The sequence below is a fragment of the Mesoplodon bidens genome, assembly GCF_964165515.1.
Source record: "Mesoplodon bidens genome assembly, chromosome: 18".
In the NCBI taxonomy this organism is placed as follows: domain Eukaryota; kingdom Metazoa; phylum Chordata; class Mammalia; order Artiodactyla; family Ziphiidae; genus Mesoplodon; species Mesoplodon bidens.
This window is the reverse complement of record NC_138175.1, coordinates 50839525-50867523: the sequence shown is the minus strand read 5'-3', so window position 1 is coordinate 50867523 and position 27999 is coordinate 50839525. Positions and strand designations below refer to the sequence as shown.

Here is a 27999-nt window from a genome sequence, read left to right as displayed (position 1 = left end):
GAGTCTGGAGATGGTGGGACATGAGAGGTATAATCTAAGGTCACAGTCTGAGGACCCCTTGGATAAGAGGTTGTGCAGAAACCTACCTTCTCCAGCCCTTCCTAAGATAAGGTTATCAGTTATCCATTGTCATGGCCCATTTCTCTGAGTCAGAGATCATGGATTAGAGGTCACAGTGGAGCCACCAAGATAGAAGTCACAGATGAGATGCATGTGTGTTAACTGACAGTGGCCAAGCGAGAGATGAGGGGGCCCTAGATCCCTGGCAGAAAGTTGAGGGATCAAAAAATGAGAGGTGAGAGGCCAGGACCATGGCGGCTTACACATACATGGCCCGGGACATGACAAAACCTTTGCCCTGGTAGGACTCAGAGGGGCTGGAGTAGGACAGGGAATCGTAGGTGGGGTTGATCTTGTCCACATAGACTTCCTCCTCCTCCTCGTCCTCTAGATCCAGGGAAAGCCTCTCCAGAGCAGGCGGCCCTGGAGGCACCAGCATGGGGGACTCCAGGTTCGTGGTCCCCAGGAGCAGGGGTCCTGACCGTTCTTCCAAGGTGGGAAGCTCATGATATCGAGGCATTTCCTGGGGATGGGGAGGGAATGAACCCAAGGTCACCTCTTGAACATGACACAGAATCCCACTCTGCTCCTTGACCCTCAAATCCTGACCACCATCTCCCCATGCCAACCAGATCTGACCTCACCCTATGTCACCCCTTGTCACCTGGGTTGATGTTGAACTGGGACAATCATACAGCTGGTCCCTAACTCAAAGCCCAGACCATGGACTCTACCCTGTTAATCCTGAGCCTCTCCTTTTCTTTTGATCACTGACCCCAAGTTTTTCCCCATGAGCCTTTGACTTCAATCTTGACCTAAGCTTAAGCTCTAAATAGCCCCTTGAAAACTGACTTGTCTCAAACTCAACACCCAACCTCTGATCTCCAGGAGGCCACTGAGGGGAGTGACTGTCTGTCTTGTCCCAGCTCCAGGTACAGTGTCTGGCAAATGGAGATACTCAACCAGTCTTCTTTGATGGGATGACTTTAAACTCTCACCCCATGTCCTTGGACTTTTACAACCATGACCTCCCCCACTGAATCCTAAATGTATCTCAGAGCTCTAAGGTCTGACCAGAGATACGGCTCCGAACTTGAGTTGTCACCTTTAGTCCTTGACCTCTTATGTAAGGAGGCCCTTAAACTCAGATCCCAAACCCACCCTTGTCCTCTCCCGAGCTCCTACCTGCTCAGCGCACGAGACACTAGCATCAAAGTAGGGGATCTTGAGTGGGTTGTGCTCCGAGGCCCCCAGGGTGAAGAGCTGGGAGGGCTGCGATGCAAGAGAGAGGGACAGGTCAGGACCACCCCCCCTCCCAGACAGCCGCTCCCCACCAGTCCCCCCTCCCAGGCCCGGCCTCAGTGGCAAAAGTGGTGTGGGGATGTGGGGGCAGCCTGGGCTCCAGGGGAAGTGCTCACCATCTCCGGCTCCTCCAGCTTTGCCTTTGGAGTCGGCGGCTTGTAGGAGGGAGGCCCCTCTAGGCTGTGGGGTAGGAGGTAGGTCAGGTGAAGGCTAAGCCCTGAGAAGCCCTCTACCCCAGGGCCACTGCACACTTCTTTCCTCTGTCTGATCTCTCTTTCCATCACCCACCTCCCCTTACCCAGCTTACTCCTACTCATTCCATGAATTTCTCTTCTTCCAGGAAGCCCTCCTGACTCTCCAGGGGGATCCGGAACTCCTGTTATATGATCATATCTACCTATACGTCCCTCACAGGGCACTTACTGAGTTTGTATTTGAAATATTATTTCTGATCTCATTCAACGACTGTACCCCACTGTGAGCAATGTGAGGGGGAAAAAATGAGATCTGTGTTGTCAACATGGTGTTCCCAGAACACACTATGAGGAATATCAGGAAATATTTGTTAGAGGAGGGAATGAAAAAAATGAATGAAATGCTTTCCTGCCCCCCAAACTATGTTAAATTCCCTCATTCTACACACCCTCAGACCAGAGCGTCCTATATATATAATAATGATGGAGGCTTACTATGCCTTCAATCCCCAGCTCAGATGTCCCTGCCTCCAGGAAGCCCTCCCTCATCTTTCAGGCTGAGTCAGGTGCCCCTTCTAGCCTCTCCCAGCTCCCTCAGCTTCCCTAGCCCATCCCTGGCCATGCTGGACTGTCACTGTCTGGGAACAGGTCTGTCTCCTTGAGACTGTGAACCCTGGGAGGCCAGGGCCAGGGCCATCTCAGACACCACTGGGTCTCATGGGCTTAGAAGAAGAGATCAACAGCAAGTTGTTGGTTTGCATTGACTAGATGATTAAGACAGTGGTTCACAAACTTTCTTGTGCATCGTAGGGAGTGTGTTATAAATACAGATGCCAAGCCCTTCTTGTAAAAGTTCTGATTCAGTTGGTTTGGTGTAAGCCCAGGAAGGTGCATTTTTAACAAGTGTTCCCCCTCGCACACACTGGGTCATATTATTTCAGAGCCATTTTGCCCCCAAAATGCTGTCTTGCTGGATGAATTTCAGCAAGTGATTTCAGCTCTCTGAACCTGTTTCCTCTTTAAGAAAATGGGTACCCTTAGCTCCATCTGAAAATTAGGTTTCCATGATATGATATGTTTATGTGTGTGGATGTCTTTTATTTATTTTTTAAATTTATTTTATTTTTTTGGACATCTTTTAAGTGTTTGTCTCATCATTGTGTTCCTAGCTTTCAGGGTCTTGCCCCAAGTGGGTACTTTCTGAATACCTATTGAACGAATGAATGAATGGATGGATGTGAGGCTTCATTGAGATCACACGTGTAACATACATCTCATCAAGCCTGGTATATAAGTGTTCTACACAGAGAAGTGGGGCTAGTTTCCCCCAATATCTAGGCTCCTCTTTTCTCATAGTAATAGAGATTTTGGCAGGGTACGTGGCCACCAGAATAAAGACTACGTTTCCCAGCTTCCTTTGCAGCTGAGGCAGCCATGTGACTAGGCCACTGGGAAATGGGAAATGAGGGGAAGTGATGGGTTCCCTTACAGGGCTTCCAACTGCCCTCTATTTCCATTTCCCTCTCCCACTGAAAGGGATGGGGTCATTGAGGCCAGGATGGTCATGTCTGGTTGTCACGTACATAGACAACAATAAAAGAGAGGGGAGCTATCTTGGAATGTGAATGAAGGTCACGAGCTAGGGAAGGTGGAGCAAAAAGATAGCAGGAGCCTGGGCTCTGATGATGTCACAGAGCAGAACTGTCATAGCCATGATTTCTAGGAGACAGAAATAAACTCTCCTCTCCACCCCATTTAAGTCACGGTCATTTTGGGCCACTCAGCCATGGCTGATGACTTTCCCCAGCCTCCTCCCCAGCTCTGTGTGCCCAGTTCTGGGACCCCCCCCCCTCATCCACTTCGTAGGGCCCATCACTCACTCCTCCACCTCCTCTGCCCCCTGCAGCCTCTGCTCCTTCCGCTGCTGTCGGCAGATGAGGATGCCTGTGGCGGCCACAGCAGTTGCAATGATGGCAGCGATGATGCCCCCAATGATGCCACCTGTGGCCCCTGCGCCTGCTGTGTTGGGTGTCTCTGCAAGAAGAGGGACAGTGTGAGGAAATCTCCAGGAGGAAGCCACAGTGCCTTATTCCCAGCCCCACCTCCAAAGTCACCACCCACCTGCCTACCTCTTTTCCCAAGGGCAGAGGACATTCTTTTTATTCACTTAATCCTCAATGATCATTTGTTGTGTGATAGAGTGGTGAACAAAACATACAAAAGTCCTAGTCACATTGGACCAATGTTTCGTTGGGCAGGGAGGACACCAGTAGAGAAATATACACAATAGCTAATATGCCAGGTGATAGTAACTGATAGAGGATAACAGTGTATAGTAGGGTAGGTGATAAGTGACAGAGCAGGGGCCCTCAAGGGCAGTCAGAGAGAGCCTTACTGTGAGGTGACATTTGAGCAAAGACCTGAAGGAGCTGTAGGGGGTGAACCATGAGAATATGAGAGCATTCCAGGCAGAGCGAACAGCCAGCGCAAAGGTCCTGGGGAGGGAGCCTCAAGTTGTTTTTTGTTTTTTTTTTGCGGTACGCGGGCCTCTCACTGTTGTGGCCTCTCCCGTTGCGGAGCACAGGCTCCGGACGCGCAGACTCAGCGGCCATGGCTCACGGGCCTAGACGCTCCGCCGCATGTGGGATCTTCCCGGACCGGGGCACGAACCCGTGTCCCCTGCATCGGCAGGCGGACTCTCAACCACTGCGCCACCAGGGAAGCCCTCAAGTTGTTTTTCAAGACGGCAAGGAGGCCATGTGGCCAGAGCAGAAGGATGATGCGAGAGTGTGGAGCTAAGGGAAGAGAGGTGATGAGGAATGGAGCGAAAAGGCAAAAAATGGGGGGGCGGAGTGTGATTCCGGATTTGGGATCAGACGCCCTCATTCATTACATAGAATGGAGTCATCCTAGGCAGAGGATCATAGCTCCTCTAACCTAACAGGAAAAGGGGTGGAGAGAAGCCCATGACCCCCTGGGCCTCTCCTTTGTAACACTTCCCACTTCCTGAATCATTTTTGGAGCAATTACCTGTTTACTTGCCAATTTCCACACTGAACGCTCCAAGGGGTGGGGTGTGGCACACAGTTGGTTTTTCTGGACATGTAAGGAGGGGCCCAGCAGGGACACTTAGGGACCTACTGTCTGCCAGATCAGCCAAATTCCCGCCCCTGCCCTCCTGGCACTACCCTCCCACTGTGGGAGGAGGTGGCGGGGGTGGCCCTGGACAGGATGGTACAGACAATAAACAACTAGGGGAAATAACATGTGTGCCAAAGCCCCATCCACAGGCTTCCCCCTTCCATCAACCCCACTACAGAGATGCAGAGAGAAAGCTGCCGGTGGGAATGCTGCCTGGATCCCCGGACTATCCGATTTCCACAACTTCCCGTTACATGGCCTGGCATCCTCTGGAGGGCTTCAGAGCGTGGGGGAATATCAGAGTAACTGCTGCTCAGTCTACATGCGCTCACCCTAAAATGGCTGCTATTCCTGTTGTTGACTGCATATCCGGGAGGGCAGGGCAAGCTCTGCCCGCGTCACCGCGGTGTCCCCGCACCGTGAGTGGAAGGCAATGCAGGTGGAAGAAACGGGCTCACCAAGCCCCTCCTGGGTGCTCAGCCCTACGCTGGGCATTCGGGTGCAGGCTTACTGAGTCCCAGGACAGCCTCAGGAGCAGAGATGAAGGCCACTGGTGTTTTACCAAGGTGGCCATGGGGCTCAGGAAAGCAGAGGTAACCTTGTCCCCGCTCCACGGCTCCACCGCAGTCCCCTGCCCGGGTTTGGGAGATTTTCTAATGGTGGCGGGGAGTGAGTAGTATACAGAGCTGCAGGCCCTCCCCCTGAATCACTGAAAAGCCCCTTGGGCACAGCCTGGGGACGAGGGAACACAAAGGAGGTACGAAAGGCCACTGCTGTATCTTCCAGAGGCGGGACTTTCCTGGTTCCTCAGCAACCCCAGCTGCCCCACCCCCTCAGGGCCCCGAGAATGAGGGGGCAGTCCTCCCTCCCAGGGTCCTCAGCAAAGCTCTGGGAGGTCGGGTTTGAGCTGCCCTCAGAGGATCAGATCACAGCACCTCCCCACCTTCAAGGGCCCACAAGTCCAGGATCCCAGCCCCGCTCTCCCGCCAGTCTGGCCACTCCATCCAGGAAGGCAGCCTCTGTCCTGGAAATCCCGAGTCCAAGCACCAGCCTCTAAGCCCAGTTCCTAGTCCCACCAGCCTTAGGTGTCTCGGGCATCCAATATGTCCTTCAAGGACCCAAGTGACCAGAGCCCACCCCCACCGGCCCCCAACCCCAGCCTCACCAAGTCTAGCCTCCACCAGGCTCCCAGTCTCCAGGGCCCACCCCCTGGGACCTAGCAGTCCCTGTCCCACCCCCCCAAGGAGGGCGTCCGATGTATTACAAGACACCCCCAATGTTTTCCTCCAAGGTGTTTATTAACTCCTGAGTGTCATGGGGCCAGAGCAGGCTGGAGCCCAAATCGAGTCTCTGGGGGGGAGGGTGCTCTGTGGGTCCCCATTCCCGAGCTCCCCCGGGGTGGGGGTCTCCCCTGCCCCATGCAGCCCTGGAGACAGAAGTCCAGTGTGTGACATTCCACCTCCCTCCACATCCCAGGAAAGGAAGTGGGAGGTAGCTTTGAACTCCAGTGTCTTCCGGACAAACAAGTTCAACCAGTCTGGGACCCTTGGCTGTCTGCCTGTCTTGGGGTCACACATAAACTGCCCGCCGGGAGATGAGGGAGCCGTCCAGCTGGGACTCCATGTCGTCCTCGAGTGCCGGGGGCGGAGGCAACATGAGGCCTTTCTCTGCCTTGTCCTCCTCTTCCTCCTCGTCCTCCTCGTCCTTGCCCTCTGGCCTCAGGGGACCAGGGGCAGTTGGCGTCCAGAAGACGGGACCCCCATTCCCAAACACCTGAGTTTTCGGATCGTAGGATCCTCCTCTGCCGCCATGTCCTCCTCCTGGGCTTTTCCTCCTTCTCTTGACCCTCAGCAGGATGAAGGCCAAGGGCCCCCCAGCCAGAAGCAGCAACACCAGCAGTATTCCCCCACCAGCCCCCCATACCACTGGACCCGTGTCTCGGGGCGAGGCCCGCGGGGTGTCTGAGGAGAGAGAAGGGGTGAGAGAGAAAGGGAGACACGAGGTCAAGAGGATACATCTGGGAGTTGGGGGGCGGGGGACCCAGGACACAGCAGGGCAGTGACGGGAACTAGGGAGGTGACTCAACTTGGGCAGAAGAAGGCGGAGGGAAGGGAGAGCCCGCTTCCCTCTTCGCTACACGCTGGGCGCTTTGTATGTGGAGGGGTTGCCAATGGGTGGCCCCCAGATGGATCTCCTTACACCTGCACAGCGTTTTCCCCAAATTAAACTTGCTAACAAAATAGAAAACCAACCAACCAACCAACAAAAAACCAAAATTAAACTTGCTAGCTAACATTTAAAGCACTAGGCCATTTCACTGCAAATTCCAGATTTCTTTTAGGGGGAAAAAAAATCAGATCCCAGGGACTTCCCTGGTGGTCCAGTGGTTAAGAGACCGCGCTTCCACTGCAGGGGGCATGGCTTCAATCCCTGGTGGGGGAATTAAGATCCTGCATGCCATAAGGCGTGGCCAAAAAATTTTAAAAAAAAATCAGATCCAGCAACACTAAACTTTCATCTCCTCCACCTGGTGATGGGCTGTGACTGAGTCAGGCTGGTGACTCCGAAGGGGACAGAGTTCCACACCTGGCCACCCAGGTCACTCGCCAGGACCCTGTAGGCATCTGAGTTTGAGACCCCCTCCCAGAAGCTCGGAGGTCAGCGTCAAGGAATCTTGGGGCTGATCCAGCCAGGAAGAGGCAGCCTAGATTTGAGTGTGGGGCTGTCTGATTCCAAAGCTCTTTGCACTTGAGAGAAAGGGGATTGAGAAGGGTGAGGGGCCTCCTGGTAATTCCTCCCCTGGGAACGGGAGTGGCTGGGAGCACGTGTCCCCAGTGTGGCGAATGGGGCTCCTGAAGCCCCCAGTCCCGGTTTCCTCTCCCAGCAGGGGCTGAGCTTGCGGGAGGGGAGGGGTCTGGGGGAGGATGGGGGTGGGGTTGGGCGGAGAAGGAAGCCAGGGAGCCCTAAGTGGGGAGAAGTGAGGATGAGGGATAGACATGGATGCAACAGGCATCTAATCAGACCCCCCCCCCCGGCTTCCCCCACCCCTGCATGCAGGGTGTGACTGGAAGAGACCGTGGCGGGGGGTGGGGATGGGGAGGGTCCACTTACACCTGACCCTCCCCTCCCCGCGCCTCTGCACACCAGAGGGGCTGGGACCCAGGCATCTGTTTCTGGATGTTTTCCAAAAATGGGGGCTCATGACCTAAAGGGCTGTCGATCAGTCTGGTGACCCACAAGCAGCAGTAAAACAAAATAGAACAGAAAAAGTTTACCTCAAGTATGAAGGGTAAGTAGTATTTTGTGAAACTTTTTAGGGGGAATATATTCATATACCTGTACCCTGGAGATGGGAAAGATTTCTTTCAGTGAAGTCTGGAGACCAGTTTTCGCACGTGTCGGAACGTGTGTCTGTGTTACTGGGGATGATGATTTGGAGATGGTGGGTGAGCGTGTACCTGCCTGTGGGTCAGAAATTCTCTGAAGCAATGTCTAGCCCGCGGCCTTGCCTTTGTTCTTATGTTTTCACTGGCGTGAACCCCAAACCGATCGTGAGAGCGTGTGCGGGTCTGTGTGCGCATGGGGACGTGAGGCGTCTCTGAGACCCTCTGACGTGACCCTGCCAAGAGCTGTGAGTGAATCTCCTCTCTGGGCAAGGCCACCTGTTGGCACACTCACTGCCTGTGATGATTTCTAGGGTGCTCAGAGGGTGTCCCCACGTTTGTTGGCATCCATCCGTAGGTGCATGTCTTTGCAATGAAGCTTTTACTGTCTGCGGGTCTGTGGGTACCACTGGGAGAGTCTCTGGGGGTGTGATTCTGTGTGCATTACCCGCAGCCCCCAACTGCCCAGGTTCCTGATGGGGCTCTGAGTATGTGTATTTCACTTGGTGAATATCACCCAAGGCTGAACTCTGAACCCAGTGTGTTGGCTTTGGGGTTTCCAGTGGTGGATATCCCTGGGGTTTCTGGGTGTTTCGGGGGGGGTGTCCATGCTTTCGTGGCTCTGTCTTCCTCCGATGGCCCTCAAGTGTGATCCCGCTTGTATTCTGCAGGCTCCACCCCACAGAGGTGCCTACTGACCCAGCGCGGCTGGGGAGACCAGTTTCTCTGGTGAGTATCTGCGATAGAGGGTTCAGGGGGTGTATTTCCAGTTGGGGACCTCGCTGGGTAGGTGGAGCTGACCCTCCTCCGGCTGTTCCTTTGAGGGCAGGGACTGAGACTGAGTCACCATTGTATTCCCCACGTTGAGGAGAATGCCTGGCCAAGAGGAAGACTCAGCAAATACTTGTCAGATGACTGTTTGTTGAAAGAGAATCTCCACAATGGGGTTTTTGGGGTTTTTGGAGTTTCCGAGGGTGTGCACTTGAGAACGTCTTCAAGTTACCTTCTCAGCATCTGTGTGTGAGCCACGATGTTTCTGCGCGTGGAATTGTTGCTGTCCGCGGTTCTTTTTGCTTCTAGCATGTCTTCGTGATGGTGTCTGCCTCCAGGTGTGTGTGTTTGTGCACCTGAGCATGTCAGATGCGCTGAAGGTGGGCCAACAGTTTCTCTGGGTGTGTGGTCTGTGACACTGTTTCTGACTAGCTACGTCCTATCTCCCCGGCGAGTGTCTGAATTCCTCAAGAGGGATCCGTTTTCATTTGGTGTCTTTCCAGGTGTGTGTGTGCATGTGTGTGTTATGATCATCTCAGTAAGAGGGCCTGCTTCCGTCTGTCTCCAGGTGTGGGTGTGTCTGTCTTCACACTGATGCCTATGAGTTTGGTTGTGTTTTTGAGGGGGCCCTCCTCCCACCCACTGAGGCGCCCTGCCTCCCTCTAAGCCTCCTGGGCTGCAGTTGTAACTGCGACCCCACTTCCATCAGCCCGAACCTGGGCTTTATTTTTGGCTTTATTTTTTTCCTCTCCAGCTAAGTCTTGGGTCCTATCTGTGTTTTTGAGTTCCCATTGTGGAGACTCAGAGAACTTTTGACCCACAGACACATCAGCCACCATTTCCAAAATACCACCTCCAGGGAATTCCCTGGCAGTCCAGTGGTTAGGACTCCACACTTTCATTGCCATGGGTTCGATCCCTGGTCGGGGAACTAAGATCCCGCAAGCCAAGTGGTAGGCCAAAAAAACCCAAAAAACAAAGCAAAGCGAAACAAACCCAAAATACCACCTCTAGAAACACAAACATCCCAACACACACTCAAACTGGTTTCTGGGTCGTACTGACCAGCCCTCACTGTAAGAAGTCCATTGTTTCCGAGTGTTTATCTAGCTGCCCTCACGTGACTGTTAGCTGTGCAATTCTGTGGGCGTGTCTCACTGGCTGGAGGCCAGGCCAATGTCCCTGGATCTCTCCCTGAAGACCCTTCCCAGGCCTCTACTTTCTAGGACCCCAGCGCAGGTCTCAACGTCCTGACTCCTCTGTCAGCACCTACCCTGTCACCCCAATCCAGATCCCACGTGGGGGCAAGCCACACCGTCCCCCTCCCGTAACTGAGGCGGGTCTGAATTCTCCCCAGATCGGCGGCGCAGCCTTCTCCAGTACAGCCCCAGAACCCAGAAGGGAGGAACACTTGGGGAGCAGACCCAGTCGTACACACCATCCCCAAGACCCGCTTACCTCGAACTAGGACCACCTGCTCGGCGTGGCCCGTGCCCACAGCATTGGTGACGGTGCAGATGAAGGTGGTGTTGAGGAGCCGGTCCACCGAGTGGACGATCAGCTTGGGGCCCTGGGCTACTGCTGAAGCTGGGAAGACGCCTGAAGTCCTGGGGGGTTTGGGGGTCACATGAGAAGGACAGCATGGTCCACGGGGAGTACAGGTCTGACAGCCCTCAGGAGCCAAGCTCTACGGACCTGAACTTACTCCTTAACACCCCGAACTGCGAGCTCCCTCCTTCGGGAGGACTCACGGTTTCAGGCCGCTGGTGCCCCTCTCTCATGGCACAGTAGTCCGGGACCCAGCCCCTCGCCCGTCAGCCCCAGGATGCAGACCCCTGGCCCCTCCGCCCTCAGCCCCAGGATCCAGACCCCCGGCCCCTCCCCCCTCAGCCCCAGGATCCAGACCCCCGGCCCCTCCCCCCTCAGCCCCAGGATTCAGACCCCCGGCCCCTCCCTGCTCAGCCCCAGGATCCAGACCCCCGGCCCCTCACCCCTCAGACCCAGAGTCCAGGCCCCCAGCCCCTCCTCCCTCAGACCCAGGAGTCTGGGTCCCAACAGGACTCACGTGCTCCAGTCGTAGCCTGTGGGCTCTGGTTTGCTGCGGACATCACAATTCAGGGAGGCCTCACTACGGCCGACATACCAGTTGTCATCATAGCCGGATATGGAGACCTCAGGGGGGTCTGGAGGAAATGGGGGGACTGGCTCAGTGACAGGGAGAATCCCAAAAGGGGTGATAGGTGAGCAGATAGATAAGAATCCTAAAGAAATGGGCTGGCAGGAGGTGGACCCATGGAAAATGCCTGGGGCAGATCAATCCGGGCTGTACAGACACTGTCCAGGGACACGGCTGAGGGTCATTTTGAGGAAGTTACTGTTCGTTGCAGGCAGCGCCCGAGGGAGCCATTCTAGATAATGTGTGTCATTTCTGACATGCCCAGAGTAGATAAGGGAGTTAGTTTAACTGAAGGCATTGTCTGGGGAACTGGTATAGAAAATGCTGAGCTGGGGTATGGGGTATGATTGGACAGTGGCTGGAAAAGCTGCTAAAGTAACTGTTTGGCAGGGTGTTTGGAAGTGTGCCAGGGGGAGCCTCCTGGGTAATATTAGGCAGTGTTGGTGTGTAAGCAGTTTGGGGAAGAGCTAACACAGAACATATCAGAAGGGGTTGATATTGACAGCGTACAGCGGGGAATTCCTTGGCGGTCAAGTGGTTAGGACTCGGCTCTTTCACTGCAGTGGCGCCGGGTTTAATCCGCAGAGTGGCCAAAACAACAACAACAACAAAACACATATTTTGTTGATAGGGTCCAGAGGGGTCAATGTGATTATACTGGGAGGCAGAAGTAGGTGTAGAGGCCGCAGGAGAGTCAGTATAGACAGTGTCCAGGGAGCCAATTTAGACAGTATGAATGGGGGTGTGTATGTAGACAACATTGGGTTGGGTAGTGTAGACAGAGTAGTGGATATAGACAGTGAGGGAGCAGTGTCAACTGGGGTTGTGTGCTGGTAAACCGGCTCTCTGAAAAGGGAGGGGAGAAAAATAGAATAGCCCTGATTTGAGGTGTTTGCCAGTTTCCTTGGTGTAAATACTCCACACGGCTGATTGAAGCTACCAGTAAGACTTCACTGGATGTGGAATTGGGAAGAAATGTATAATACCGACCCTTGCAAACCCATTCTGATTCACCATTGATTGTGGCAGCAAGGTGAGAGCCTAGTGAAGCCAGTATAGACAATGAGGGGGCAGTGTGCAGATGTTGTCCCGGGGAGCCAGTGTAGACAATGGGCAGGAAGGCAGTGCAGAATTTGACCCAGAATGCCAATGTAGACAACACTCAGGGATAATGTATACGGTGCCCTAGAGAAATCGGTGTAGACAGTGTTGGGGGTGTGGTCACATCCTGATGCACTCACAGCGCACAGAGAGGGTCACAGGCAGCAGAACTGGCTCCTCAAAGCTCTCGTGCTCCACTTTGCAGGTGACCTTGACACCATCTGCTTGGCCCAAGGGTACCAAGGTGAAGCGGCTGGTGACGGTGACTGTACCAGGCAGGGGTCCTGACACCTGGCTCTCTCTGGCCTCCCCATCCAAGGGTGAGAGCCAGGAGACTCGGGCAGGTGGCCGGCCGCCCGTGGAGACACAGCGGGCCACAGGTACAGGATCCAGACTGAGTGTGACTTCCTGTGTTTCGGCATGGTTCTGAGGCTGGGCTGGGGAGAGGAACAGAGGGCAGCGTGGGTCACTCCACACCTAGAGTCATTCAACAAACACCTCAGCAGTGGAGCTGAGCAGTTAAACCCCAACTGCCTGGGTTCAATTCCCAGCTTTGCTGCTTTGTTGCTTTGCAGCTGCATGGCTTTGGGCAAGCCATTTCCCAACTCTGTACCTCAGCTTCCTCTTTTGTAAAGTGGGGATAATCACAGTACCCACAACATAGGATTGTTGTACAGATTAAATAAATTGAGATGTAAAGCACTTCGGATGGTACTTGACACTCACTGTGCTATCTAAGTATTAGCCATTATATTTTCTGTTCTGCTCTGCTAGAAAAACAGACAATGTCCACAAGTCTGGAAGAGGCCGAGATTTTAAAAGAAAAGCCAAAGCAGAATAATGAGGTTCAAAGGTCCAGCTGAAAAGCCCTCCAACTTCTTTTCCTTTAATCACCATTAGATTGTGGTGCCAGAAGTGGGATAAAGGCAGTGGAGCTTCCCAAAGCTGGAAAATTTTGCCCTTTTCACTCATCCTCCTGGAAAACATGGGAAAGTATTAGGCAGGGTAAACCTCCACGAGGAATAATAATGACAACCCACAGCTACTAATGTGTGCCCATAACCAGACACCTGAGTTCTGACACCTGAGTTCTCCACCAGGTGGAGAGATCCAGGAAGCATCTCTAGCTGCTTCCTGGATCTCTCCACCTGGCTATATCTTGAGCTTCTCAACGTGGTACTGCCTTTCTCTCCTCTCCTATCCTTCCTGCATTCTCCCCTGACCGCCAAAGTCTCTGACGGGCCTGCCCACATCCTCCCTGATCACCCTCCCATCAGTCCTATGACAGCTCCAGGCACACCCACCCCATCCCTGCTCCCACCCACTGCAGGGTCTTAGCGACTTGCACTGCCTGGAGTGCTCTGGCTTCCCTTCTCCTCATCTTGTTCTTCCTCCTCCTCCAGATCCCAGTCTCACTTCCTCAAGGAAACTTCCCTGACATCTGACTCCCCAAGAAAGCGGAGGCTTCACTGTTCTGTTCTGCACTTTTGTAGGCACCTGGTGCATGGTAGGTGCTCTCTACGCATCTCTTGAATAGAACAAGTGATTGCAGAAGAGAGACCTTTGTGAGGGATGAGCGGGGAGAAGAGCTGCGCTTTTTGTGAAACAGCTGTGGTTTTGGGGCTCCCTGGGAAGGGAAGTGTGTATGGAGGGACAGTACAGGGTACACTTCCCCAACTCTCTGGAGCTGAGGTGGGGGAGATAAAGTGTCCAGAGTGACGTGGCTTCTGTGGAGTTGCCGGGGGACGATGGGATCCCAGGGGATTGCCTAGATTTAGCAAGAAATAGCATCTTCAAAAAGACGCCTTTGGGGCTTCCCTGGTGGTGCAGTGGTTGAGAGTCCGCCTGCCGATGCAGGGGACACGGGTTCGTGCCCCGGTCCGGGAAGATCCCACATGCTGTGGAGCGGCTGCGCCCGTGAGCCATGGCCGCTGAGCCTGCGCGTCCGGAGCCTGTGCTCCACAACGGGGGAGGCCACAACAGTGAGAGGCCCACGTGCAGGGAAAAAAAAAAAAAAAAAAGACGCCTTCCCTAAGTCTTCCCCATTTCCCTAAGTGGTTGTGTGGGTCACCTTCCTGCTGGACCAGAAGGCTGGGAGTTTTTTTGTTTTTTTTTTTAATGCAGTACGCGGGCCTCTCACTGTTGTGGCCTCTCCCGCTGTGGAGCACAGGCTCCGGACGCGCAGGCTCAGCGGCCATGGCTCACGGGCCCAGCTGCTCCGCGGCACGTGGGATCCTCCCGGACCGGGGCACGAACCCGTGTCCCCTGCATCGGCAGGCGGACTCTCAACCACTGCGCCACCAGGGAAGCCCTGGTTGGGAGTTCTTGATCCTCCTCCTCCCTTAATTCACAGACAAGCACCTTCTATCTCTTAAAAGTGTGATTATTTCCACTTCTCTCTTTATTCCGCTCCCCTCCCCTCCTGCTTCTTCCCCCTTCCCAGCCAATGCCTCCTCTCACCTGGTCTCCTTGCTTCCCTCTACCTTTGTCTACCCTTCTGATGGGCCCACACACAGCAGCCAGTCATCTTTTTAAAGCAATTTCAAGAGCTTGTTCAGGGTGCTCTTATGGTTTGAAACCGTCTGATGGCTCCAAATAATATTTCAGATAAAGGGGATTCCCTGGTGGTCCAGTGTTTAGGACCCCAAACTTTCACTGCCGAAGGTTGGCGTTCAATCCCTGGTCGGGGAACTAAGATCCTGGAAGCTGAGCGGCATAGCAAAAAAAAAAAAAATTCAGATGAAGTCGAGCCACCTGGCCTCTCTCTGTCTAGGAGGCCCATGCAATCGTCATGACCCTGTTGGTTTTCTTGCCTTGTTGAGGGTCACTCAAGCCCTTGCCACCAGGCCCACCAGCCTCCTTTCTAGACCATGCCAAGCTGGCTCTCATGTCCCAGCGTATGCATAGGCTGTTCCCTCTGCTTGTGCATTCATTCCTCTGCCTGTGGACGTGTCCCTGATGGTGGCTCCTGCTTACACTTTGAGACTCGACGAAGAGGCTTTTGCTGACCATTCTATCTAAATGAGTCCACTGGGGCCCTCACTCTGAGTACTGCAACATCCTGGTGTTTCCTTTGTTTGCCAAATTGATTGTTCTCTGGCTTTACCTCTAAAATATTTCCATAATCCAATCTCTTCTCATCACCCCCACTGCCTCCGTCTTGGTCTAGGTGTCATCACCTCCCACCTGGACACATGCCGTCATCTCCTTTGTGGTCTCCCAGCCTCCACCCTCACCCACCACATAGCCAGAAGGAGCCTGTGAAAACCCAAGCCAGATCACATCCCTCTTCTGTTCAGAATTTCCTGTAGCTCTTGTTCTCTCAAGGCAAAAGCCAAAACCTTCACGTGGTCCGTGAGGCTGTGATCTGTGCTCCCCCATCACCTCCTTGACCTTGCCTCCTTCTACTTTCCTCCACTCATGCATCTCCAGCCACACTGACTTCCTTGCTCTTCCTCAGACAGTCCAGGTGTGCCCTGCCTCAGGGCCTTTTCACTCGCTATTCCCACTGCGTGAAACTCTCTTCCCTAGACCTGCAGGGCTCCCTCACCTCCTAGTTTGGGTTAGCACCAGACCACCCTCGCTTACAATTGTAACCTGCTCCCCTCCAACTTCTGAAGCACCTATAACCACCTGACTCACTCTTATTTTTCTTATGTATGTTATCTACTCCTTTGTCTGGAGTATAAGCTCCAGGAAGGCAGGGAGTGCTGTCTTCCTCACTGCTTTATCCCTAGAGCCTAGCATAGTGCGTGGCACAGAGTAGGTACTCAATTTGCTGAATGCTCACTGCCGGCTGTCTCTCCAACTTGCAGAACAGCGTGTGGCAAACAGTAGGTGCTTAATGAATAGCTGCCCATTGGCTGAAGATCACGGACAAGGTCGATATCACAGCTAAAGAGGAGAAACAGACCGCTGAGGGGCTCTCGTGCATTGCACCCCCGACCCTCCCACTTCGTTGCAGCCCTGCCCCCCACCCTGCTCACCTATGACTCTGAGCCAGGTCACTCCCCGACTGGTGCCCCGGGGGAAGGTGGCAAACTCGCAGGTGTAGTTGCCCTCGTCCTCCACCGTCAGCCCCCGGAGGGCCAGTGTGGCGTCCCGCACCTCCAGCTCTGTGCCTTGCCCGGCCCCGGTGCTCTGCCCGGCATTGACGAAGGACAGCCGCTCCTTGCCAGGCTTCGGGCTGGGGAAGCTGGGACCATACAGGGGGTGGAAGATGGCCACGTTCTGGTTACCCTCAGACGCGTCCAGGCGCAGCCACGTCACCTGTGACACTCGGATTTCAGGCGCTGGGGGCAGCAGGTGGCACGGCAACTCTACGGTGTCCCCCAGGTGGCCCCGCACCTCGGCTGCGGCCTGAACTCGCACATCCTGGGCTCCTGCGGAGAGAGGAGAGAGAGAGGTCGGGTCAGTGAAGGACCCAGACACCTCCGGGCCAGGCCAGGCCATCACTGAGGGCCACCCCCTGAAATGCAGACCCGCAATGCAGTGCAGGAGTCTTTATGGAATCCCAATTCCCAAAAGGCCAGCCAGAGAGACAGTTTGAGGAAAACTAGGGACATTTGTGTCCAGGCTAGATGACATATGATTATGGAATTACCATTCATGATCTTAGGTGTGATGATTAAATTGTGGTTATGTAGTATTCCTTTAAAAGTAAAAAAATTTTTTTTAATTTAATTTTATTTTATGCCACGCCGCATAGCTTGTAGTATCTAAGTTCCCCCACCAGGGATTGAACCCAGGCCATGGCAGTGAAAGCCTGGAGTCCTAACCACTGGACTGCCAGGGAATTCCCTATTTTATTTTTATTTTATTGAAGTATAGTTGATTTACAATGTGTTAGTTTCAGGTATACAGCACAGTGATTCAGTTTATATATATATCTCAATACATATATGTGTATTGTATATTCTTTTTCAGATTCTTTTCCTTTATAGGTTTTACAAAATATTGAGTATAGTTCCCTGTGCTATACAATAGGTCCTTGTTGGTTATCTGTTTTATGTAGCCCTTTTTCTTAGAAGATAAATGGTGGATGGGACTTCCCTGGTGGTCCAGTGGTTAGGACTCTGCGATCTCACTGCTGAGGGCCTGGGTTCAGTCCCTAGTCGGGGAACTAAGATCCCACAAGCTGCACGGAGAAGAAGAAGGAGAAGGAGAAGAAGAGGAATAAGGAGATGATAAGGGGTGGAAATGTCACATCTGTAACGTACTCTCAAATGGTTCATCCAAAACAACAACAACCAAAAACGATAAAGTGACGAAGCAAACGTGGCAAAATGTGACCCTTTGTCAAGTCTAGGGGCAGAGGATGAGGGAGGCTGCTGGGTCATTCTTCCAACTTACACATGTGTGTTTGAAATTTTTCATTATCAAATGTTTGGAGGGAAAAAAGAATCCTCCAAAAATAACAAAAACCTGAATCTATCCCAAAAGAAATTTTAAAAAAATTCAAAGTGTGAGGATAGTTTTCATTTTGTTTCCTACACAGTAATAATACTTTCTCTCACCTTCCTATAAAACCTACAGCCCTCTGTGCCTTTTTTTAAAATTTATTTTTTATTTTTTTGGCTGCGTTGGGTCTTCATTGCTGCACGTGGGCTTCTCATTGCTGTGGCTTCTCTAGTTACAGAGCATGGGCTCTAGGCACGCGGGCTTCAGTAGTTGCAGGACGCGGGCTCAGTAGTTGCTGTGCCTATTTTATTTAAAACAACCTTGCTGAGATATAATTCCCACTCACCCATTAAAAATGTACAATTCAGGGACTTCCCTGGTGGTCCAGTGGGTAAGACTCCGTGCTCCTAATGCAGGGGCCTGGGTTTGATCCCTGGTCAGGGAACTAGATCCCGCATGCATGTGGCAACTAAGAGTTTGCATGCTGCAACTAAGAAGTCCGCGTGCCGCAGCTAAGACCTGGCACAACCAAAATAAGTAAATATGTAAATAAATAAATGTCTATATCTTATGTATATTTTTTTAAAACTTAGACTAATAAATAAATAAAGTACGATTCAATGACTTTTCATATATTCACAAGAGTTGTGCAACCATCGCCATAATCAAGTTTAGGACATTTTTATAATCCCCCAAAGAAATCCCTGTACCCATTAAACAGTCACTCCCATTTCCCCTCCTCCCACCCCCTAGCAATCACTAGTCTATTTTCTATCTCTATAGATTCTCCTCTTCTGGACAAATATTTAGCATAAATCAAATCATACAACACGTGGCCTTTTGTGTCTGGTTTCTTTCACTTGGCATAATGTCTTCAAGGTGTACCCACGCTGTAACATGGGTCAGTGCCTTGTTCCTTTTTATGGCTCAGTAATATTCCATTGTCTGGATTGACCACATTGTGTTTATCCGTTCATCAGTTGATGGACATTTGAGTTGTTTTCACCTTTTGGCAATTATGAATAAAGCTGCTGTGAGCATTTGCGTACCAGTTTTTGTCTGAACGCATGGCTTTTATTTCTCAGCTTATCTTTTGTTTTCTGATTGCTAATAAAAACTGGAATAAAGGGGACTTCCCTGGTGGTCCAGTGGTTAAAACCTTGCGCCTCCACTGCAGGGGGTACGGGTTCGATTCCTGGTCAGGGAACTAAGATCCCGCATGCCGCGCGGCGTGACCAAAAAAAAAAAAAAAAAAATCGGGGGCTTCCTTGGTGGCGCAGTGGTTGGGAATCTGCCTGCCAATGCAGGGGACATGGGTTCGAGCCCTGGTCCGGGGAGATCCCACATGCCATGGAGCAACTAAGCCCGTGCGCCACAACTGCTCAGCCAGCGCTCTGGAGCCCGTGAGCCACAACTACTGAAGCCCGTGCACCTGGAGCCCGTGCTCCGCAACAAGAGAAGCCAACTCAATGAGAAGCCCATGCACAGCAACTAGAAAAAGCCCGCACACAGCAACGAAGACCCAATGCAGCCAAAAATAAATAAAATAAATAAATTTTAAAAAAATAATAAAAAAAATAAAAACCAGAATAAAGATGAATGTTTCTCTGCTGTGTAAGGCAGTACAGCATGGTGACTGAGGGCAGACTGCCTGGGCTTGAATCCTAGCTAGGCAACTTACTGGCTGTGTGACGTTGGGCAAGTCATTTAACCTCTCTCTGTGCCTCAGTTTCCTCGGCTGTAAAAGGAGGGTAATAATGGTGCCCATCTCCTAGGGATTGCCGTTTAAGGATTAAAGGATGTTTGTAGAGTACTTGGCACACAGGGCCCCCGGAAACACAAGATCAGTGCTTGGTAAATAAACATAGCCAGGTAAGTGTAATTACAAGTAGCCCTCGACACCCAGCCTCAAGGCAAGGCCCATGCCCAGCTGTCTCCAGATGTGAGGGGAGGAGCGTGTGCCGCCGCTGACCTCACACAGGAATCCAGGGGAAATTAACAGGGGACCCTACTGAGAGGGTCCCCAGCAGAAGGCAGCCCCTTGGGCAGGACCCGTCCCAGGCACTTCTCAAAACAAGTCATCAGTGAAGGCCATTGTGTGACACAGACATCATCTCGTGGAAGCCCCACATATATCTTGCAAACCAAACCCAAGGGTGCCACCTTGGAAGATGGTCTCCTCGTCTGCAGCGGGACCAAACTGCCGAGTGTCATGTGTGGGCCCCCGGAGCAGCTGGTGGGGGCTTCCTGCTGGCTCTGTCCCTTTCCAGGTGGGGACCTTGTTTCGAGCCTAATTTCCTCCATCTGTGAAATGGGGATGTTTAAGCAGCCCTGCAGGGTCCCTTGTGACCATTCCATTAAAATGATTTTCTCCTGTAAGCTCCTCACAGGGCTGGCAGGGCAGGGGAGTCAAGCAGAGGCGGCCAGCCATCCGCTGCAGGCCAAATCCGGCTCTCCCACGTAGTTACTTTTGGCCCACATAACATTGTTCCAGCAGTGAACTAGCAGCACAGAAGGGTCTGGAGAGTAAAGGTCGAATCCAGACAAAAATAGGATATGAGGCTCTGGGGGCAACAGTTAGGTGGAGCTGTGGAAGGGCCACCCCCTTCCCTCAAGGTGCCAGGAAACATTACCCACATGGCCCCCAAAGGCACTGAGTATGGGACAAGGGTCCCCAAAGGCTATGCCCCTTTCTAGCTGGGTGAGGAGGGAAAGGCACTCCGTCAGGGAAAAACCCAGGCCAGTGTGAGCTGCAGAAGCAAAGTAGGGCAGGGCCAAGGGCTTAAGTTTTCTTCTTGAGGTAAGTGGGAGCCATTGAGGGTTCTTCACTTGGAGAAGGACTGGGCTAAAGTGAAGATTTTATTTATTTATTTATTTATTTTATTTATTTTATATTTATTTTTGGCTGCGTCGGGTCTTTGTTGCTGCGCACGGGCTTTCTCTAGTTGTGGCGAGAGGAGGCTACTCTTCACTGCAGTGCGTGGGCTTCTCATTGTGGTGGCTTCTCTTGTTGCGGAGCACTGGCTCTAGGCGCGCGGGCTTCAGTAGTTGCAGCACATGGGCTCAGTAGTTGTGGCGCATGGGCTTAGTTGCTCCGCGGCATGTGGGATCTTCCCGGACCAGGGCTCGAACCCGTGTCCCCTGCATTGGCAGGCGGATTCTTAACCACTGCGCCACCAGGGAAGTCCCTAAAGTGAAGATTTAGAACTTCAAGGGCATGAATGGTAGGAACCTTCCCGCCAGTTATTCTTTCCCAGACTGCCAACCAAGTGAGCAAAAAACAGTGACTCAACCCGCAGGCCCTGGGTGCTAGAGGGTCAGCCCCTGAGGACAGGGATTTGCCTGTCTTGTTTCCTACTGTATCCCCAGAGCCTACACCAGGGCCTGGTTATAGTAGGTGCTCAATCAATACTGTTAAGAAAAAAAAACCTGTTGAATAAATATCAAGCTCTGTTCTGGGGGCAGGTACCACAGATGTGTCAGGACAAATCACGTGCTTGTCCTCTAGGAGCTTACATTCAGGAGGGGAGACAGATATTGTACAGACAGTGATCACCAAGCACTTCGCTGGAAGGACTGAAGGGGTGGGGCTGGGGGTGACGGGGAGAACCTAGAGCAGGGGCCTGACCCAGCCGAGGGGAGGGGCAGGAGAGCTTCCTGGAGGAGGTGACCTTTGCCAAGGGAAGCCAAGCTATAGTCCACAGAGCCCCACACCCCTCTTTGGATCGCTGGGTCCCTTCTGGGACTCAGATTTCCTGTCCTAAGGAAGTCATTGTGGCTGCAAGATACCTCTCTTCTTCTGGGGAGTTCTCTGGCGGTCCAGTGGTTAGGACTCAGCACTTTTACTGCTGTGACCTGGGTTCAATCCTCTCTTCTGAGGGAGGCTGCCCTCCTGCATCTAGAGTGGCTCTGGCTGCTTCAGAGGATTTTAAAAAAAACCCACTTTTAGGAATTCCCTGGCGGTCCAGTGGCTAGGACTCTGTGCTTTCACTGCGGAGGGCACAGGTTCAGTCCTTGGTTGGCAAGCCACGTGGCGCAGCCAAAAATAAATAAATAAATAAAAATTAAATTAAAAAACCCCACGTTTAGCTTCTTGTGGGGCAAGGTTCTCAGCAAGTTCTTTCATCACCAATACTCTGTCCCCGATGGCCACACAGCCCGCCTCTCTCCAACTACCTGGCCCTCGTCCCCTCACCCTGCACCTCACTTTCTCTCCATCTCACACAGCAGATTTTCATGACCTTCTTGGCTCTCTGAGAGCAGGAATTCTTCGCCTGGTTTTGCTCACCCTCAGTATCTGCAACAGAGACCAGCTCCTAGTAGATGCTCAATATTTGCAGAATGAATGAGGTTCTAAAATCCCATGGCTTGGACTTCCCTGGTGGTCCAGTGGGTAAGACTCAGCGCCAGTGCAGGGGGCTGGGGTTTGATCCCTGGTTGGGGAACTAGATCCTGCATGCATGCCCCAAAACTAAGATCCCGCATGCTGCAACAAAGACCCGGCACAGCCAAAAAAAAAAAAAAAAACTCCCATGGCTCTTCAATCCCTATTCTAAGTGTCTCATTCTGAATGAATGGATAGGATGGTTCAGCCCCTGTGGGGTTAGTGGCCCATTTATTAGGTATTTCCACCTCAGAAAAAGGTTCAGGATGGAAGCTTTGGAGTCATCCCTGACTCCTCTCTTTCTCTCACCATCGCCCCCTGCTCCGCGCCACCCATGCAATCCATCAGGAAATCCCGTCAGCTCCATCTTCAAAATATATCTGCAAAGCGGACCAGGTCTGATCCCTGCATTGCCTGTATCCTGGTCTAAGCCAGTGGCATCTCTCCCCTGGGTCATCCTCGCAGGGAGGGTTGCCGTTGCCCCTGAAGTCTGTTCCCACACGCAGCCAGAGAAGTTACAGCACGTCAGGTCCCTGCTGTGGCTCTCTCCTCCCTCAGAAAAAAAGCTCAAGTCTTTACAGCGGCCCACAAGGCCCTGTGTGACCTGTGCTCATCCTCTTTCTGACCTCATCTCTCACCCTCTCCCCTTGGTTCACCCTGCTCCAGCCACACCATCCTCCTCACTGTTCCTCAGACATGCCAGGCAAGTCCCACCTCCGGGCCTTTGCACTTGCTGTTCTCTCATTCTGGAACACTTCCTCTTCCCTCCCTCCCTTCGGATCTTTGCTCTGGAGCGTTCCCTGACCACCTTAATAATGAGAACAGAAACTCCATTAACCCTGCTTCGATTTCCTCATAGCAGCTGATGTGTCTTCCCCACGAGAACATCAGTGCCGGGAGCAGGGATGTTCGTCTGTCTTGGTCACTGTTGTATCCCCAGAGCCTAGAACAGTGACTGGCACACTGTAAGAGCTCGAGAAAGGTGAAGACGGGAAATCAGCAGTGCGCTAGATCATACAGGCTGAGGCTGAGTTAGAGTTTGGGCTTTTTCTTGGGGGCACTGGGGAGCCACAGAGAGTTATAGGCAGGGGGAGGGACAGGGTTAGGTTTGTGCTTTAGAAAAACCCCTCAGAACAGAGTGGGTCGGGCTTCAGGGGGCAGGGCTGTGGGGATGGAGGAAGAACCACATTGGAAGCTCATTCAGAAGTTGGAATGGTTGGGACACGGAGGCTGACTGGCTGTGGCGGTGAGGGGGACGGGGTTAGTGTGGGCTGATGCCCAGATGTTTTGCGTTTCAGGCAGAAGCAGGAGAAATGATGCCAGGAGGAAGGCTGGCTTGGAGTTCGGACCCTAGTGTCCAGCACACTGCTGGGCAGGTGATTGTGCCCTGACCTTGGCCAGGACGTGACCAGCACCACAGCAGGGGAGAGTGTGGCCATGGGAACACGGCCCTCCCTCAGCTTCCCTTGGCCAGCCAGGCTGGTGACAGCTTCATGAGGTGTCAGCTGGGTCCCCAGACATGCTTCCTCTGCCTGGGCCCTGGGATGCAGGCTTCCTGTGGTGGCAGAGTCGGGGCTGCCCAGGGCATTGTGTGAGCCCAGGGGAAACATCTGGGGGGGTGCTGAGACTTATAGCCTGAGACCCTGAGATCTGGGGGAGGGAAATCAAGGCAGAGAGGAAGGGGCTGGGGGCCCGGACTCCTGGGTCCCTTCCTGGCTGGCTCCTCCAGGCTTGGCTCGTGCCCTCCAGACCAATAACGCATCATGACCTGCCCTCTCACCACGGGGCGCAGCAGACTCCAGCAGGCCCTTGAAGGCCGGCGTGCTTGGAGCGCTGGCCTCAGCTACCTTGTCAATTAATTGACCGCATTCATCACAGTGCCCACCCTCACAGCGGACATCCAGGAGCCGGTCTGAGGAGGGGGTGAGCAGCGGTAGCCAGGATATGGGGCTGTCTGCCTGGGCCTGCATTTCGGCACCTCCTTCCCCCAGCCCACCTCTCTGATTGTGGTCGTCACTCAGCTCGGGGGACCCCTTCCCTCCCTGGTCTGAGATTTCCCTGCCTTTCTGCAGGGGCTTGACCCCCCTGAAGGTTTCCCCTGTGGGGTCTGATACTTCTGGTAGTGAATCTCTTCCTGGTCAAGACTCTCAGACAGAACCCCACTCCCACTGATCTGCCCAGCGTAGAGTTTACACCAAAACATTTCTGTCTCTAAGACTCTGGCCTCCTCCTCCTGCAGGTCCTGTCTCTTTGATCTCTTGTGTCTCTGTCTCTGATTCTTAGGGTTCCGAGTCTGCCCTCCCTGTGTCTCCCAGGAGTCCCTGGTCTCTGCTCTCCGTGTCTGTCTGTCTGTCTTTCTCTCTAACTGCTTTATTGGGATACAATTCCCATACCATACGATTCCCCCTTTTAAAGTGACCAGCTTGGGACTTCCCTGGTTGTGCAGTGGTTAAGAATCTGCCTGCCAATGCTGAGGACACGGGTTCGAGCCCTGGTCCGGGAAGATCCCACATGCCGCGGAGCAGCTAAGCCCGGGCACCACAACTACTGAGCCTGTGCTCTAGAGCCCGCAAGCCACAACTACTGAGCCTGAATGCCACAGCTACTGAAGCCCGCATGCCTAGAGCCCGTGCTCCGCAACAAGAGAAGCCACCGCAATGAGAAGCCCGTGCACCACAATGAAGTGTAGCCCCCGCTCACCACAACTAGAGAAAGCCCGCACGCAGCAACGAAGACCCAACGCAGCCAAAAATGAATAAATAAATAAATAAAAATAAAGTGTCCAGCTCAATGGCTTTTAGTAAATTCATAGATTTGTGCCTCCATTACCACAATCAATTTCAGATCACTTTCACCAGGCCAAAAAAAATCCTAGCTGTTCTCATATTCTTTTTCTTCTGTATCTCCAACATCTGAGGTCTGGGTCTTTCTGGGTCTGGGTCTCCTAGTCTCTGGAATCCGGCTCCCTGCACCGTTTCCTGGGGTCCCTAATCCCTCCAGGTTTCTGGTCTCCATCTCCCAGGGCCGCTGTTTCTCGGTGTCTCTGACCCTCAGCTCTCTCTGCCTCCTGGGTCTCCCCATCTCTGCCTGTCTCTCCACACCTGTGACATACTTTCTCTTTGCTGGGCCATCTTACTGGGTCCCCTCTTCTCCTCCCCCTCCTGCTCCATTTCTCAGAATCACCGGGACATTAAAAATGTAACAGCATCCCTGGCGGAGGCGGGGGAGCTGGCCAGAGTGCCCAACTCCCTGTCCCTCCCGTGTCCACCACTCCCCATGGCCCCCACACACTGCTGGCCTTGAGGCTCGCCTGTGCCCCAACCTCCTTGGGCCATGGCATCGCCGTCACTGACTGGCTGGGGTCTTTTGGGCCCCCTGCCTGTCACCAAACCTCTGTCTCTCTCTCTATGCTGTTCCTGCCTTTACCCAGATGTCCTTCCATCTCCCTTCCCCCTGCTCCCCCTCCCACACTGCCCCATCCCTGTGGCTGTATTTCATTCCCCCGTCTCTCGGTTCCATTCCTGTATGTGTCTTTGACCCCAACCCTAAATTTGTTTCTGATGCCCTCCCTCTATTGGCTTCTGTCCCCACCCCTGTATCTCCAGCCTCTCCCTGTATCCCTCTCTCCCCTCTCCTCTCCCTAGGATGTGAGCAGACCCACCCTTACTTCTCCCCTGTCCAGTCCCCCTTCCCTAACAAGAAGAGACAGAAGGCCGGCAGTCCCCCCTCCTCCCATCCCCCTCCGCCACCGTGGGGCTGACTGGCTGACATGGATGAGCAGTGAAAGCTGGGAGGACTGGGGAGGGCAGCCACAGCACGAAGCCCAGGTGGTGCACCCTCATTCCGTGGAGGCCAAGGAGGGGGAAGGCAGAGGAGCCAGGGACAGGGAAACAGAGATGGATGGAAAGGAGAGAGAGAGAGCAAGAAAGGAGGAGAGAAAGAGCTTGGAGAGAGATTAGAGAGCCAGAGGAGCAGAGGGAGAGGGTGAGAAACGGAGAGAGGAAGCGGGGAGAGAAAGTGAGGGAAGGAGGGGAGGGAGAGACAGAAAGAGAGGGAGGGAGAAAGGGAGGGAGGTGGGAAGGAGAGATTCAGAGAGGAGAGCAGAGAGCAAAGGCACAAGGATGGAGGGTCAGGAAAGGGGAAGACCTCCTCCTCAGGTGCTAAGAGCTTCCCCCCGCCCCCGGGGACCAGTGGGACCTCTAAATCCCTCCAATGGCCCCGCAGGGAAGGAATTATCTCAGTTTTCCAAAGGAGGAAATGGAGGCTCGGAGGCACTTTCTGAAGTCCACCAGGCGGGGCAGAGCCAAGAAAGGCTCTGAAGTCTGCAGACTGGCTGTGGACCCTGGGAAAGTGGCTTGCCCTTTCTAAGCCTCTGTTTCCTCATCTGCAAAATGGGAACAGGAACTGGACCTGTCTCCCAGGGTGATCAAGAGCCTTCCATGAGATCATGCACCAAGTCAATGTCTGGCCCAAGGTCGGGTGGATTCTGAGCATTCTCACAGAGGCGGCAGGTTCTGACTTTATCTCCCTATCTCTGACACAGAGGGAGAGGCAGGCGATGGAAGAGTCAGTACACAGTTCTGGGTCAAAGCTGGGAGACAATTCAGACACATGCTGGGAAAAAAAGACCAGGGGTCCCGCAAGCTCACTCCGTAGTTTCTGGCAAACCTTTGGGAAACTCCAGTATCCTGAGTTTCTAGCTGCGAATAAACAGCCGGGTCACCTGCAAAGGGGCGGGGCCAGAGCCTCCTTCACCTGTTTCCTCCCATCCCCTCCCTCTCCCGGGGCTGCACCCCTCCCCTAGGGGAGGTGGGGGGAACGGGAGGGCGGGAGAGTGGGCCGAGCCGAGGGAGAGACAGCGGATTAGGGCGGCGTCTCTTCGCGTCCACCTCCCGCTGCGGCTCCTAGGACAAAGGCGCGACTAGAGGAAAGATAAGGTCCCGAAACCGGGAGTCCGGGACCGGGAGCCAGGAGAGCGCCCGCCCCCGCCTTGCCCTGGCTCGGCGAAAGTGAAACCCGGAAAACTTCCCCAGGGATGCCCCGCCGACGGCTCGCAAGGAAAGGGAAGTGTCCCAGCCGGCGGGACTCGGCCTCCGTAGTCTACCTGGGACACAGCCGACCGAGCCTCCAGCTTCCAGACAGGGCCTCCGGCCCTTAATTTTATCTATAACCCAAGAGTCAGGGTTTCTGCCCACATTTGTGTCTGAATCTCAGGAGACATTCCAATGCCCACAATTAAATCTGGAGCCCAGGAGACAGGGCCTTTTGCCCTCCCCTCCCCCCAATTCTGTCTGGGACCCAGGAGACAGAGCCCCCTGCTCACAACCTGGAACCCACAAGTTTGAGCCCTTCCTGCCCCCAATTCTACCAGGACCCCGGTAGACAGAGCCCCTAGCCTTCATTCTTCCTGGGACCCAAGAGATAGAGCCCTCAGTCCCTAATTTTTCTGGGGCCCGGGAGTCAGAGCCTTTAGCACTCTCGGGCTCGGGGTTGGAGCTCGCAGGCCCTTCCCCAGGTCGCCCGAATTATCACTCTTGGCCCTCTAAGGGACCCAAAGTCCGAGCTCCCCGCCCCTCTCGAGGACCTCGGCATCTGGCTCCCTGCCCTCAATTCTCCCCGGGCCTCAGACTCCCAACTCTGGGAGAAGGAAAGGGGGGTGGTCTCGCCTCACCATCGCGACCCTCCTGCTGGGGGTAGGGAAGGGGATGGGTTCGCGCGCGGCGGGGAGGTGCCTGCGGTCTCTCACCGGTTTCCCGGAGCAGTAGCAGCAGCAATGGCAGTAGCGGTAGCTTCGGCGGCGACAATTTCGACGGCGGGAGGGCTGCGTCCCGGGCCATGGAGGGCCCGGGGAGGGACTGGGCCCGGGCGGGGGCCTGCGGGCCACTCTGCGTGCGCCGATCGGCTGGGCAGACGCGCAGGTGCCTGAGTGGCTTCGGCTCCCGGCTGGTTCCCGCCGCGCTCTGCTCTCCCGGCCCTGCTTTCGCGGCTCTGCTCTCGCGGTCCGGTTCTCCCGGCTCAGCGCCCCCGGCCCCCAGCTTCTTTCTGGCTTCGGACTCGCTGACGTCACAGGACCCACCCCCTTCTTCC

General features: G+C 53.8%; 1 protein-coding gene across 2 annotated transcripts; it reads right to left on the bottom strand.

The window, feature by feature from the left end:
• NECTIN2 (nectin cell adhesion molecule 2) lies at positions 1-27986 on the bottom strand. Of its 2 annotated transcripts, XM_081215287.1 has the most exons (9): positions 27659-27986; positions 16115-16510; positions 12269-12565; positions 10917-11034; positions 10310-10458; positions 3437-3590; positions 1479-1542; positions 1246-1332; positions 1-583 (listed from the first exon to the last, which is right to left on the bottom strand). In XM_081215287.1, exons 1-9 carry the CDS (start codon positions 27747-27749, stop codon positions 320-322), a joined length of 1620 nt encoding a protein of 539 aa, XP_081071413.1. In that variant the 5' UTR covers positions 27750-27986; the 3' UTR covers positions 1-319. The 2 variants fall into 2 exon arrangements, with proteins under 2 accessions (XP_081071413.1, XP_081071414.1); XM_081215288.1 differs by lacking the exons at positions 1-583; positions 1246-1332; positions 1479-1542; positions 3437-3590 and adding an exon at positions 5987-6658.
• Between the last annotated feature and the right edge of the window lie 13 nt (positions 27987-27999).